Raw genomic sequence first — 15,110 nt, forward strand, 5'->3', positions numbered from 1 at the left:
TGTTTGCTTGGATAAAGAATTAAACTAAGTATATAATTTCTTGGTATCTTTACTTTATATTAAAGAAGAGGGATCGTTAATGCATGGGAGATTCTTAATAAAAAATTGTGAACAGCAGTGACAGTTTCAATCAAATGACTCCAGATTTGGAGTCAAATGGATGATAAAAGGAATAAAAGTGGAATTACAGAAGTAAGAGATTATGGAAGGCATATAAAGAGAGAAGTGGAAAGTACTTGCATGAGGAATATAAGGCTCAGGCTAAGAAATTGCTTTGCATTATGGAGATAATAAGGCAAGTGATGAGAACTTATACCACCTTTACCACAAGTTGCCCCAGTCCTGAAAGTACTTCAAGCACAAACTTTGTTTTCTTAGACTTGTATAAAGGATAAAACCCAATATATATATAATTAGTAGCATAGCCAAGTGAAAAAACTTCCATAAACTTATCTCTCATCCAGAGAATTTTAATAATAGGGTGTGCCACCCTTTGGCAACTTGTATAGGTAAATATGACTTCTCCATTACTTCCACCTTAGTATCATCACCTCTTGGTCTGGCTCCCACCGATGAGACTTCAATAAAGGTCGGAACCGGCGCTGGTTCCGACCTTTATTGAGGAAAAAAGGAGATTTGCTTTGCATTATGGGAGATACTAAGGCAAGTGATGAGAACTTATACCACCTTTACCACGAGTTGCCCCAGTCCTGAAAGTACTTTAGGTGCAAACTTTGTTTGCTTACACTTGGATAAAGGATGAAACCCAATATATATATAATTATCTGTGTGTAGAGACTTAAGTGCTGCGAGGACATCATGCTGGAGGCTTAATGAATCACTTTATGGATCATTTATATAAAAAACTCTACCCATTTTAAAACCCTAATAGAAAATCTTACCTTAAATAACACAGACATATTGGCAAGCTTTGACATCTCCTTATTGCTTACGAATATTCCCTTAATTGATAATTTAACACTCTTAGAAAACATTTTTCTTTCTGACATCTTAGATCTCTTTTCCTTTGCCATCAATTCTGGTTATTTTTTTTGGAAGAAAAAAATCTACAAGCAGATAGAGGGAACTGCCATGGGTTCCCCCCCCCCCCTCTTGCCAATTTTTATATGGAAGATTTTGAAAAACGAGCCATAGATTCAGCCCCTCTCAAATCTTCTATCTAGCTAAGATATGTAGATGATGTGTTCTCTATTTGGCTTCATGGCCCAAACACATTAAACTCCTTCCTTAGTCACCTCAACATCTAAGAATCCAGTTTATGATGGAAAAGGACAAGAACAATTGTTTAACCTTCCTAGACACCTTAGTTACATGCCTTCCTAATGGTACACTTTCCTTCACTGTATATAGAAAACCTATGCACACAGATACATTCATAAACTCTCCCACCACCACCCTGCTCAACAATATGGCATTATTAAAACTTTAACCAAGAGAGCCAACAATCTTTGTCTCAGTGGAACTGCCCTTGCAACTGAGCTTGACCATATACACAACACTTTCCTCTCCAATGGCTACAGTGATCACAGTATTAAAAAAATAATCAGTTCCTCCCCCATTCCCTGTCTTCTCTTCAGAAAGAGTTTAGAAATGCCATCACCATACCCTATATCTGTGGCACATCGGAAAAAATAACCAAGATTTTAAAAAAGTACAACCTACACACAGCATTTAAACCCCACTACAAACTTGCTACCCTTATCCATTCTACAAAAGATCAGCTCCCTCCTCTCTCAGTGCCTGGAGTTTAAAAAGTACTCTGTTCCTGTACGCTGGCATACTTTGGACAGACAGGTAGATCAGCAACCATCTGCCTGGAGGAACACAAGTCATACTACATCTGCAACTACGACTATGATCAATCAGGCCCTCTGATCATGTTTTGGATACAACCCACAGGATCTCATGGAAAAAAATCACCATGCTCCACCATAGCAAATTCAACAAAGAGAGACTATTTTTAGAATCAGCAGCACCTCTCAGAAATCAACCAAATCTTAATAAATACGGTTGCATTAAGCTTCCTAAGATTTGGGAAACACTTATCATCAGAGATCCCACCTTACATTCCAGGCCACCTACAACCGCCCTTAGAGAGCGCTCTACCTGGATAGGACTTTAAGAGTCACCCACGGGATTGGGCTTAGTATCGTGTTGTATTTGTGTATATGTTACATTAGTTTTTTTGTAATCCCTGAAGATATTTCAGTGACTGAGACGAAATATAGGAAGTATTAAATTCTGTTTTAATCCTTTTTGAGTGCTGTGTACAATCCATTAAGCCTCCAACATGATATATATATATAATTAGTAGCATTGCCAAGTGAAAAAATTTCCATAAGTGTAGTATGACCTTTGCTGTTCTTGCACTAATAAGCCATAAATCTACCAGCCAACCAATCAAGTTCATTCCCCCCCCCTCTCCCGTGCACACAGTCTTTCCATGAATGAAATCTGAATTTTTGGAATGAAAAATGTACCTCAATAAAGTAATTAGCCAACAGAATGAAAGAAGCATGTTCCTTGAATTGCAGTGCTAGTTTCTTGTATTACATTTTTGTTTTCCCTAACCTCTTTGACAGACTTTATGTCTTAGAAAGGACCTCCCTCGATGAGTCTTTTGACTCCTTGGAGGCCTGAATAATAATAAAAATAATAATAATATGCAGTTCCTCTTTGATTTGGGAACATTTGTTTTTTTAAAGGTAAATCTTTTTTATTTTTCAGATATTAGTGTTGAGGGAAAAATTTGAAATTCATGACTTAGTGAGATATTTTGAATTTGATAGATAAAAAAAAATGTTTTTTTTTTTCCAGCACTTTCAGAGCCAGTAGCAGCCGATGAAATTTTAAGTAGGAGTGCTGCCTGTACAAAATAAAAAAAAAAAAAATTATTTTTTTCTTATAATAAATAAATCTGTACATTTATTTATTAATAAATTGGTTATTGATTAGGAAAAAAAAAATTATTATTTTTTATTTTGTATAGGCAGCACCCCCACTTAAATTTTCACTGGCCGCCACTGTTCAGAGCATAAATTACAACTCTGACAGGCACACAGAATTCGGTTAGATCATTGTAGAAACAATTCAAATTGTAACTGAAAAAAAAAATAAAATAAAATAAAATAAAATAAACTATTGTCCTAACTCTACAAGCTAGAAAACGGAAGTTAATTTGGAGAAGTCAGACTCTTCGGTCTTAGAATGAATCTCCCACATCTTTGGCAAATTAATGCAGCCATACTTATTGAGGTTGGTTCAGTGCTTTGTGGCTGATGTGGTTCCAAAAATAGCAACTCTATCTGATCTATAGAAACTTCTGTGCAACACTTATGTTTTCTTTTGTTTAATCCCATGTAGGAGTCGAGAGCATGGTTTTCCAGTCCTGACTTTCCATACAGAACACAATTTTTGTGTTCTTTAAAGTGAATGTTAACTGTTGTACCAGTCTGTTGAAAGTAGGATAAACTGCAGACATGAGGAACCCTATTCACCCCAGGATGTGCAAGAGGATGAATTTATCCAGAGAAGAATGGATGAAGGTAGATGGCTGAATGAGCGGTTTGAAAATGGCATGGAGATTATACAGGGTGTTTCAAAAGGGTGTGTACAACTTTGTGGGAGAATAGAGAATAACTCGGAAGATGTACAAATGCTGATTGAGTGTCATAATGTAGTGAAACACATCGATTTTTGGTCACGTAACATTATTACTAAATGATAACACTAGATGGTGTGATATCACACCATTTGAAAATGACGATTTTTGATGGTGCAGAGTGAGCATGTTGTGTGTTTTTGTTTGAGAAAACGAACTCTGCAATACAAGTTCAGGGGAATATTCACATGCAGTACATCAAACAACCTCCTAGTAGGTGCATAATCTACATGTGGCACGAGAATTTTGCAGAAACAGGCTATTCTGTGCATCATCCAAGGCCACCTGGAAGACTATGTGTTGCTGATGCTGTTGCGGAAGAAGTTCGGGAAAGTTTCCAGAAAAGCCCTAGAAAGTCAACTAGATGGACATCTCGTCAAATTGGAATTCCGCGTGACTGGAATTCTGTGGCATATTTTATGACAGTGTCTACAAATTTACTTTTGTACAACATTTGAAGAAAGATAAGAAGATATTCCAGGATTTCTGTATGGAAATGATACCTGAGCTCAGATCGAAGGGCTTTGTCATTTGGACAAATGGCCCTGCCTCCGTGTGTGTTTTGAGGATGCTGTACTATTGGGTTGGGTAGTTGTGTGATTGCTTATGTAAATATCTCCTTGTGTGTGTGTGTGTGTGTGTGTGTGTGTGTGTGTGTGTGTGTGTGTGTGTGTGTTGGTTTTCTGTAAGTGGAAAAGGATCATGAGACAGATAGTTGTGTCACTAGTGTGTTGTCTAGAAAGGGGTGACAGTTGTTACATTCTTTATATATAATATAATTATTATCTATATAAAATTATTATTATTGTTATTTTTTATACTCCCACCTATGGTAGGTTTATTTGTAAACCTATAGTACTTTTACACTGTGAGCGAACTAAGGATTTTTCCCCCATTTTTTATTTATTTATTTAATTTTTAATTTTAATTATATATATATATATATATATATTTTTTTTTTTACTTATTTTTTACATAGTCCAGAAACCTGTTCCAGAGATGAACATGAAACTTCTCAAACCGCTCCAATAAGCAGGGTAGTGGTCTCACACTGAGTGATGAAATTCATTTCCCACATAAAGACAATCACTCGCATCCATGCCTGACGGCATGATTCGAACCCAGAGCCTGTTGGTTGGAGAGTGGATACACTAACCACTCAGCCAACCAGGCTGGTGTGGTCTCTCTCTCTGTATACACACACACACAGTAAATATATATTATACCCAGTAAATTACCCAAAGGTTATATATGCATTTTACTGCTGGTGAAATTTTGCTTCTTTTTTTTTTTTTTTTCCCTTTTAGGAAGGAATCTGCCATCAGGGTTCCAAGGCTTCTAAAGTTGTATTTCTTGGAGACACCGGAAAACTTTTTACAACTGGCTTTTCTCGATTTAGTGATCGGCAGTGGGCAGTTTGGTCACAGGTACTGTATCTTTATGCAAAAGAAATCTAACCACAGCTAAATATAAATGTTTTTGAGAGATCTCTCCAGTGTATATGTGACACTTCTTTATTACTTAGTAGGATTTTAGGATCTCTTCTCCCCCCCCCCCCCCCCCCATTAATTTTTTCATCATCATCATCGAGCAGTAAACCCTGATATTTATGATGATGAAGTGCACAATGATATTATCAAGGTCTTTTAACTCCCATCTTGGTATCAAATACCTGTTTTAAATTAGCTCGGTTCACACTTGTAAATATAATTACATGTAGTTCCGTTTTGATATCTTCATTTTAACACGACTTTCCCATTATCCTTATTTTAATATGATTCTATAATACTATTTATGGTTGCTCACTCCCCTAATTTGATTTAGAGTTCTTATATCTGTGGGATCTGTAGTATCTGATGTTTTTTTATTTCTAACACAACATTCATATCTGTCAAATTTAAAATAGTTTCTATTCTTGGTTTTTATTCTGCACTACTATAAGGAATCTGTTATAGTTATTCATTCACACAGGTCTCTTATTAGATCCTTTAGGGTGTTGGATTTCAATTTTTCAGTTAATTGTTTACAATCTCTACCAGTTACAGCTAATGCATCCCATGCAACATTACATTCTTGTTGAGATGAATTTATTTCTATTATTATGAATTTTTCAGCATTGAACACTTCTATAGTAATAATCTATTTTTATGTGTTTTTATAAACTTGTGTGTGTGCCAAATCATTTGGTATGAGTTTCAAAATAATTTGTGATGAATAAAAAAGTCCTCGAACAGTCAGTCAGTCAGAACATTTATATATAAAAAATCTTCTAGTTCATCCATAATCCAAAATTTAATTTTAAGTAATACAAATGATGGTCAGCTTACACTGCTTCTTCTTTTCAGCCATTTTCTGTCCACTACTGGACGAAGGCCTCCTCCAGTTCTTTCCACCTTTCTCTGTTCTTGGCAATGGTTGACCAGTTTTCTCCAACAAAATTTGACAATTCATTGCTCCACCTTCTTTTAGGACATCCTTGGCCATGTTTCCCTTCTTTTGGAATCCAGTTCATCAGTATGGTTGTCCATCACTCATCTTCTTTTCTGGATGTCTGGCCCATTTCCATTTTAGTTGCTTATGGTGAAGAATGATGTCAGTGATATGAGTCTGGCTTCTTATCCAGGTGTTTCGCTTCTTATCTTTTAATGTGATGCCTAGCATAAACCTCTCCATTTTTCTTTGAGTTGTTGCTACTTTATTTGCTAGAGCTTTTGTTGCCAAGATTCACAACCATATGTGATGACTGGAAGTATACACCGGTTAAATATCTTCCTTTTTAAACAGAGTGGGATATCATTGTTTTGAAAAATTCTTTGAAGTTTCTGAATGCATTCCAGTCAAGTTGAACTTCCTTATTTATTTCCTTTTGGAGTCCACACTTTAGATAATGAGATAACCTATCAATTGTGTTAAATATATACCCCCCCTGCATCATTACTGATTCAATTCTTCAATTTTGATATCCATACCAGTTAATTCACTTGGAAGGATAGCATATATAAACATATATATAGGGCACAGTATTGATCTTTCTACTTTCTCCTCCCCTACATAACTTTTATATGGAGCATCTTGAAAAGCATGCATGTTCTCCATTTATATGAAGAACAGAAAAGTGCAAGCTTTTTAAAAGAACATTTGCATGGGGAACATATGCTTTGTGTTTTCCATTTGACCACACAGCCTCAGGCACAGCTTCATTCCTCCTCTTTTTCAAATGCTAGCTCCTTAGAATCCAGTTTACTGCAGAAAAAGAAAATAACTAATGATATTCTTTCTTTCTCATTTTACAGAAAAACTACCTTATGGGTAGATAGATACATTCATAATCACATTCACTGAACAATCCTTTCTCCAAACAATGTGGTGTGGCATAAAAACTTTTGTTAACGGAGCCACAACCAGCATTCCCTCTCATTTGATATTTCCTTTATTCATTGCACCTTCCTATCCAATGGCTGCTTTGCCAGAAAAATGAATAAAATACTTGTTCCTTTCCTTCTCACATCTCTCTCAACATAGATTATAGTAATGCTATTACTATTCCATGGTTCCATGAAAATTCACCAAAAACAGGTAATCAAAAGACAGTTTACTGAATGGCATTTCATTAGTTCATCTAAAAAGCAATTTGTATGATAAATAATTAATCAAGTAACAATTAAATTATTGTTGTTTGATTAACAATAATAATTTAATTGTTGTTGTTGATGTTGTTGACAGTTATTTAAATTACAGGCAGATGATAATAGGGAACTTCTGTTGTACAATAAAGTTTGCTGGCTCAGCAGAAGTAAATTTTTAGAAAGATTTCTTGTATTAATTAACGATATAAAAAAAATTTCTTGGTGAAAAAGGAGATATGTATCCACAATTGAGTGATAAAAGATGGTTGTTACACTTATAATTTTTAGTAGATTTCTGTACAAAATTAAGCAATTTAAATTTAAAGCTACAAGGTAGAGATAAAAATTTAATTGACATGTTAAGTTCAATAAAAATTTCCAACAATACTTACTTTTATTAAAGAAAAATATAAATGACCACGAATTTAGACATCTCCCATATTTATTAAAATTTTTTGAACAAAATCAAGAAATGCTTCGCTGTGATTTAAAAGAATTTATTCGTGAAATAGAATTAGTTGAGGAAGAAATAAATTCAAGATTTAAAGATTTTAATAAAACTGAAATGATTGTATCTTTTATCAATAATCCATTTCAAGAAAACTTGAACATCACAGAAATTTCAAATAAAATTAGTGGGCTGTTTGATATAAACCAAGCTGAAGTAGAACTTGAGATAATAAACATTCAGAATAGTTTACATTTAAAATCAATAAACAATGAAGTCATTTGGAAGTATACACATGAAAAATTTCCAATATTAACTGATATTGTGCAAAAAAATTCTGTCATGTTTCGGATCGATATACTTGTCAGAATCCGCTTTTTCAAATATGAATGTCATAAAAAATCAATTAAGAAACCAAATTAAAAATGATCATTTGGATGATTGTCTGCGATTGGCCACTTCTTCATATCATCATGACTATGAAAATATTGTGAGGTCCAAACAATGCCAAATTTCACATTAACTTTTTTTTTAATCAACCAGCATTTCCTGTAACTTGTGAGTTTGTAATCAGTCTATTGTTTTTTTCTCACTTTGGTTTTCCAAAATAGAGAAATAAATATTTTATTCCAATATATTTGTTTTATTTGTTGTATTAAAATAATTAAAAGTGATAAATAAATTTTTAAATACACAAATAAAGTTTTTAGTTTCTTTAAAATTTTTAGGGCTGGGAGAGTGGGTCCTCCGAAGTGAGTGAGTGAGCGCATTTAACTGCATAGTTGCACGTAATCAGATATCAGGTTTGGGGAACGTGAGCTATATAAGAGAGTAGATCGCCAAATAACTTAGTATAGAAAAGTAGCTCACACAGTAAAGAAAGTTGAACACCACTGCCCTATAGCCTAACAGCATTCAAACCATTAGTCAGATTCTCAGGAAGAGCAAAAAACAAGGCTTGCTACGACCCATGCCAGTCATAGTTCGACTTGTAAGCAAATCCACAAGAGACAATCTCACAAAAGCCAGCAGACTGAAAAAACCAGTTGACTTAAACACATCACAAGGCAATACACCAATCTTCCTATCTGAGTATTTAACAGAATTCAATCAGCATCAGTTGTACCAAGAAAGAAAACCAAAAACAGAAAAAAATACCAGTTTTTGTGAATCAGAGATGACTAGATATTCTTGAGGAAGTCACAGACTTCAAAGTCGATACAAATCAAAAGCTCAGAAGATAAAGATAGGCTGCCATAGTAAAAACAAAAGACCCCTAATTAGAACAAAAGAAGACCACACGTCAACAAATAACACTAGAATATATCAGCAGTTGTACTTTTGATTCACTCGATGCATGGAAACAACACACACACACACACACACACACACAGTTCAAACGAGAGGACTCTCCATCCTGCGTATTAACATCAGAAGCACCTGGAAAACATTGGTTAATATTACAGGCTTATCTGAAGAACTACACCAGTGTTATTGATATATTGGTCCTAACTTCTGTTACTAATGTTAATCATTAGTAACAGAAGTATCTGTTACTAATGATGAAGCACCTGCCTTCCAAATTCCAGGCTTTCAACAAAATAGATCTTACTGCCAAACGAAAAAGGGATGGAATATTAATATTTATTGAACATAAATTAATAGCAAAAGAAACTGTTTATCACTTTGAGCATGCTAAAATCCACTGCATCAAAATCATTAATATCATCAATCAACGCCACCCCTTAATGCTAAATGCTAAAATTCTTGCACAAACTCGATTGCTGGCTTTCACTCCAAGAATTATGATCAACTCAATACCTAATGGATAATCTGTGATATAAACATAAATATTGCAAACGGAAACCATAATAACACTGTACAACACCTAGATATGCTATCTATGTATAACCTAATACCAACCATAACATCATGTGCTAGAGAAGAAATAGTCGGAAATTCTCCCACTGCTTCTTGCCCAACATCATCAAATTCCTGACATGTATCCTCAAGGGGTGTACAGGATATGATAGTACTACATGAAAAATTTACATCATTACTAACTTCCTATCTACAATTTTCCTCCAAATCAGTCTATTACTTGTCAAGACTCCAATATTATCAGATCTTATATTTCTACCATCTACGGCACATTGTACCGTATCAATCCACCTATATCTTGGTCTTCCTCTGGGTCGTTTTCCTGCCAACCTGGCAGAGAACACTTGCTTTGCTAATCTTTCCTCACCCACTGTTTAAGTGACCATACCACCTGAGATTAGCTCTGCTAACGCATTCCTGGATGCTGATAATGTCAAGTTCTTTCCTAATATCCTAGTTTTTAATATGATATTGCCATTGATGCCATCTGTTCACGCCTCTAATCTTTCTCAGGACTCTCATATCTGTGGTCTCTAGTCTTTGGTCAAGTGTTTCACTTCTGACCCAGCACTCAGATCCATAAATTAAAACTGGTTTGAACACTGTCTTGTATACAGCTAATTTAGTGTTCCGACTAATTTCTCTCTTATTCCATATAAATTTATTCAATTGACTTCTACCATACCAGCTTTGTTGATTCTGTTGCCTATTTCCATATTTAATTTACCATCTTCACTAAAAATCATACCTAAGTAGCTGAAATGTTTTACTTGTTCCACAGGTTCTCCGTTCACAACACAGTTGACATTTTCAATGATTCTGACTATTTTCATTGTCTTTGTCTTTTTATTGCTGACCTTCATACCATATCTGTTACAACAGTTATTCAATTGAGTCAGGGAATCTTGTAAACTTGTAGCAGATTTATTCAGAAATATAACATCGTCCACATAAAGCAAAGAGCTGACATTGACATCTCCAATTCTCATATCATGTTTAATAACACTTTTCTTCATAATGTGATCCATATAGATAATGAATAACAGAGGGGATAATGTACATCCTTGTCTCACACTAGATTTAACATTAAACCATCTTCCTGCCCATCATTCAATTCTGACTGCCGACTTACAACTCAAATACAGACTAAGTATTGCTTGATATAATGCCCCATTGACACCATAAACTAGCTTATTGAATAGCTCCTCTATTGGCACCTTGTCATATGCCTTTTCCAGATCGCCAAAATTTAAATACAGATCTTTGTTATATTCCCATGCTTTCTCGACTATTTGTCGTAAAGTGAAGATCTGATCCTGACAGCCTCTATTTGGCCTGAATCCAGCTTGTTCTTCACCAAGCTTTTCTTCCACAATTCTTCTCAACCGTTTCTCAAGTATACTTGCATAGATCTTGCCAGGAACACTCAGTATGGAAATACCTCTGTAATTCTCACATTCAGCTTTATTTCCCTTTTTATATATAAGGTCACTATTAGAGCTCTACTCCAATCGTCGGGAATTCGTCCCTCTGTCCAGGCTTTCTGAACTATGCATTGTAAGACTTTTATACCACCATACTTCAGCATTTCTGTATTTCGAATATCATCTACTCCTGCTACCTTTCCACATTTCAAGCCTTTTTCTACTTCTTGTATTGATATGTATTCCTGACAGTATGCCTGTTGAATGTTTTTTACCACTGTGCTATCACTGCTTGTTTCATTTAGCAATTTTTTAATTACAGTAATTACTCCATACTTCAAGGATATCTTTTTCTCTGTTTTCATGTCACCTTCATCATCTCTAACTCTTTTTACAGCACTCTTTCCTCCATTTCTAAGCTTCTTCAACAACCTCCAGAATATCTTACCACCTTCTTGATATTTATTTTCTACGTTCTTGCCAAAGTCCTCCCATGACTTTGGCAATTTTTCTATCCATGACACAGTGTTTCTCTTTCTTACATTTGTCCCTGTATTCTCTAAGAGCAAAAGCTGACTTATTTGCCAGGAACTTTTGATATGATTTCTTCTTTTCCTTCATTGCCTCTTTAACTTCCTGTGTCCACCATGGAGTGCTGATTTTTCTATCCTTGCAGACAACCTCACCACATGCCTCTCTGGGTGAATCAATCAGGGTTTTCTTCAAGGCTTGCCACTGAATCTCCAAGGTTTGGTTCCTGTTCTCAAACTCTTTCATTTTTTCTTCGATAATCTTTGTGTATGTTAGTCTACAGTTCACATCTGAGAGCTGCTCAACTTTTATTCGCTTTAAAACTTTCTTACATGTTATTCTTTTCAATATGAAATTCAATTTTATCCTGCTCAAGACTAAATAGTGATCACTTCCAATTTCAAATCCTCTGTACACTCTGGTGTCCTGCACCAGGGAGAAAACATCACTATCAACAATAACATAGTCAATGAGATTTTTCTTATTCCTAGCCTCTTCTCTCCATGTGAATTTGTGCACATTTTTATGTTGGAACATGGTGTTAGTAATAACCAGTCCTTGTCCTGAGCAGAAATCCAACAGGTATTTGCCATTATTATTAGCTTTGCTCTTTTCTCCAAATTTTCCCAAAATATTTTTGTATGTCTGACAATCATTTCCTACTCTGCTATTCAGATCCCAACAAGGACCAACTTTTCCTTTTTCATCATGTCAGTTGCTTTTTCTAAAGCATCAAAAAATTCCTCCACTTCTACCTTAGTAGAACCTTCTGTGGGACCATAGGCACAAATAAGTCTCATTGTCCAGTTCCCCATTCTCATATGTGCCCACATCACTCTACTTGAGATTGCCTGCCATTCAAGAAGATTAGCCTCATATTTAGTGTTGAATACTATGGCTACTCCTTCTTTTCCTTGATTGTCATTGCCTGAATATAACATTTTGTATTTATTGCTCAGACAGATCTCACCAGTTTTTGTCTTTTTTGTTTCAGTCACCGCTATTATGTCGATCTGGTACTGATCTAATTCCTCAGCTAGCTCCATTTCTTTGCCATTCAGACTTCTTATGTTGATAGTACCGATCTTTAACTCTGGTGATGTTGAGTAGGTGGTGTGTTTTCAGATTTGTTCCAGTAGCTGACTTTTTGCTGTTCACCCTGGTTCCCTGGTGAAAACAACGGGGTGCCTTGTTTAACCAGGTGACACCCCAGCCAGCATGAAATTTTATCATGTTGTGCCATCATTTTTTATTTTGGTTTAACAATCAGAATACAATTTGGTCGGCTAAATCCCAAATTGCCAGCCCATCCTCATTCGTTCAGTATCCAGGTAGATACCCAACAGGCTGCATCACGAGAAGGTGAGGAGTGGACATTAAGTCAAAGCCCTGGTCGGTTTGCCGCATTCCTTTAAAGGCTATCTGGAAGTCTCCTCTCAGTTATACAGCTTTGACCCTTAAGCACCCCTGCTTCTTGCTTAGATCATATAAACATTTGTGCACCACCAAGTAGTTACACAGCAGCAGTCATGAAGTGCAAAGTTGCCCTAAACATGCACACTAAGACAATATCCATGCAATACTCCATATATGAAAAGCAACACAAAACAATAATAGATGAAGAAATAATCAACTACGAAATAAGAAAAATCGACTGGAAATGCATGGCATCACCAAATTCAATAGATACCTACAACAACATTACTTTCACTGGATGAAATATATAAGAAAGCTTCAGAGAAAGTCAGAATTCATCCATAAACTAGCCAAAATTGTTGGTTAATACAAGACATAATCCTAGATATACACAGAAAGGATATCCTATGGAAACATTTAAATTGATATCCAAATAACGCTGCTTTAAAAACAGAATATTAGATAACAAGGAATTGCCTTACAATGCATATAAGAAATGCAAAAAGAAACTACTACAGAGACAAATTAATATCCACAGAAAATAACATGAAACAAACCTGGCATCTGATCAACGAAATGCTAGATTGTGCTCCTAATACCACTGCCTCTGAAACCATAAGACACAGCTTCATGAAAGATGCTAAATGTATCCAACAACTAGCAAATGACTTTAACCAATACTTTGTAGACTCCATCCAAGAACTACAGATCTCAAAACATGATCCTCCACTTAGACCACAAGCAAAAGAGACATTATGGTTCCCAACCATAATAGAAGCAGAACTCCTATCTGCAATACAACAACAAATCAAACCAAACAAAGGCCCATGAATAAGACCTCAGGATAGCAAGCAACACGCAACTAGCCTAGGCCCTATCCTACTAACAGTAATAAATAAAATATTTAAAACTGGACAAATATCAAGTATGTTGAAGAAAGCCATAATCACACCTGTATACAAACATGGAAAAATAAATTTAATCAGTAATTACAGACCCATAGCGACATAATTAATTATCAATCAAATTATGGAGTGGATTGTACTAAGGAAACTCGCAACATATACAGAGCACTTTCATATTATCCTCCAAAGCACAATATGGTTTTCAGAGAAATGAGGAACATCTCTCTTGGAAGATTTTATGGATGCAATTTATACTGCCGTAGATAAAAACAAAATTGTCATGGTAGTCTTTATCAATTTGACTGAAGCATTTGACACACATTTGCACAACAAACCTTATTAGAAAAACTAAGACATGTTGGAATAGATGGGTCTCTGCACAGATGGTTTAGAAATTACCTTCAAAATAGAAAACAGATCACACATATCGAGTCAAAGCACAGTAGAGCTACCAGGGAGATGTTCTTTCTACAACTCTATTCAACATTTATATGCACGATATTAACCCAACTACTTCTCAAAGGGGCAAGATCTTCCAATATGCAGACGATACAGCTCTAATATCCATCCATAAGTAAGCATGGCCCAAACATATATGCTGCATGACATAAATCTGCTCATCGACTGGCCCACCAAAAACTCCATACACCTAAACCCTGAAAAGACAAAATTAATGATATTCTTGGAAGATTTTATGGATGCAATTAATACATACAATTAAGACATCCACTGAACCAGTTGATAATATATATATAATCATCCAACATCCAATGTCCAACACAGATCAGTAAATCCACTACCATCACTCAGGTTGAAACAATATGATACCTTGGAATTTACTTCGATGCAGATATGAACTGGAATAGCCACATAAACAAATGTCTTATAATTCAATTTTCAATGAACTGTTAATTGATGATTTGCAGTTTTGATGAATTTTTCATTTTCAGTGAATTGCCTTTCGGCAAATTGTGTTTTCGATTAATTGCCGATTGATGAATTGCTTTTTGATTAACTTTTGTTCGATGAACTGCATTTCGATTTATGGTTTATTCGTTAATTATATTTTTGATAATTGTCATTCGGTAAATTTTCTGAATACCCTATTCCCTATATCCAAGGTACTTCTGAGTTACCATGGATATTCAAGAGCAGTACAAAGAAATATGATCTTTGCACTGAAAATATAATGCTGAT

General features: G+C 35.2%; 1 protein-coding gene across 4 annotated transcripts in view; it reads left to right on the forward strand.

Annotated features, from left to right (window-relative positions):
• LOC150099115 (coronin-2B-like) overlaps nt 1-15,110 on the forward strand; it is a 565,643-nt gene that overhangs the window by 337,464 nt on the left and 213,069 nt on the right. For all 4 annotated transcript variants that reach the window (XM_090404927.1, XM_090404925.1, XM_090404924.1 and 1 more), the window contains one exon: nt 4,990-5,109. In XM_090404927.1, the coding sequence (XP_090261053.1) occupies nt 4,990-5,109 (120 nt within the window). The remainder of the gene's footprint in view (nt 1-4,989; nt 5,110-15,110) is intronic.

This window comes from Typopeltis vanoorti, chromosome 15, assembly GCF_054136105.1.
Source record: "Typopeltis vanoorti isolate ZY-2024b chromosome 15, IOZ_Tvanoo_1.0, whole genome shotgun sequence".
NCBI lineage: Eukaryota > Metazoa > Arthropoda > Arachnida > Uropygi > Thelyphonidae > Typopeltis > Typopeltis vanoorti.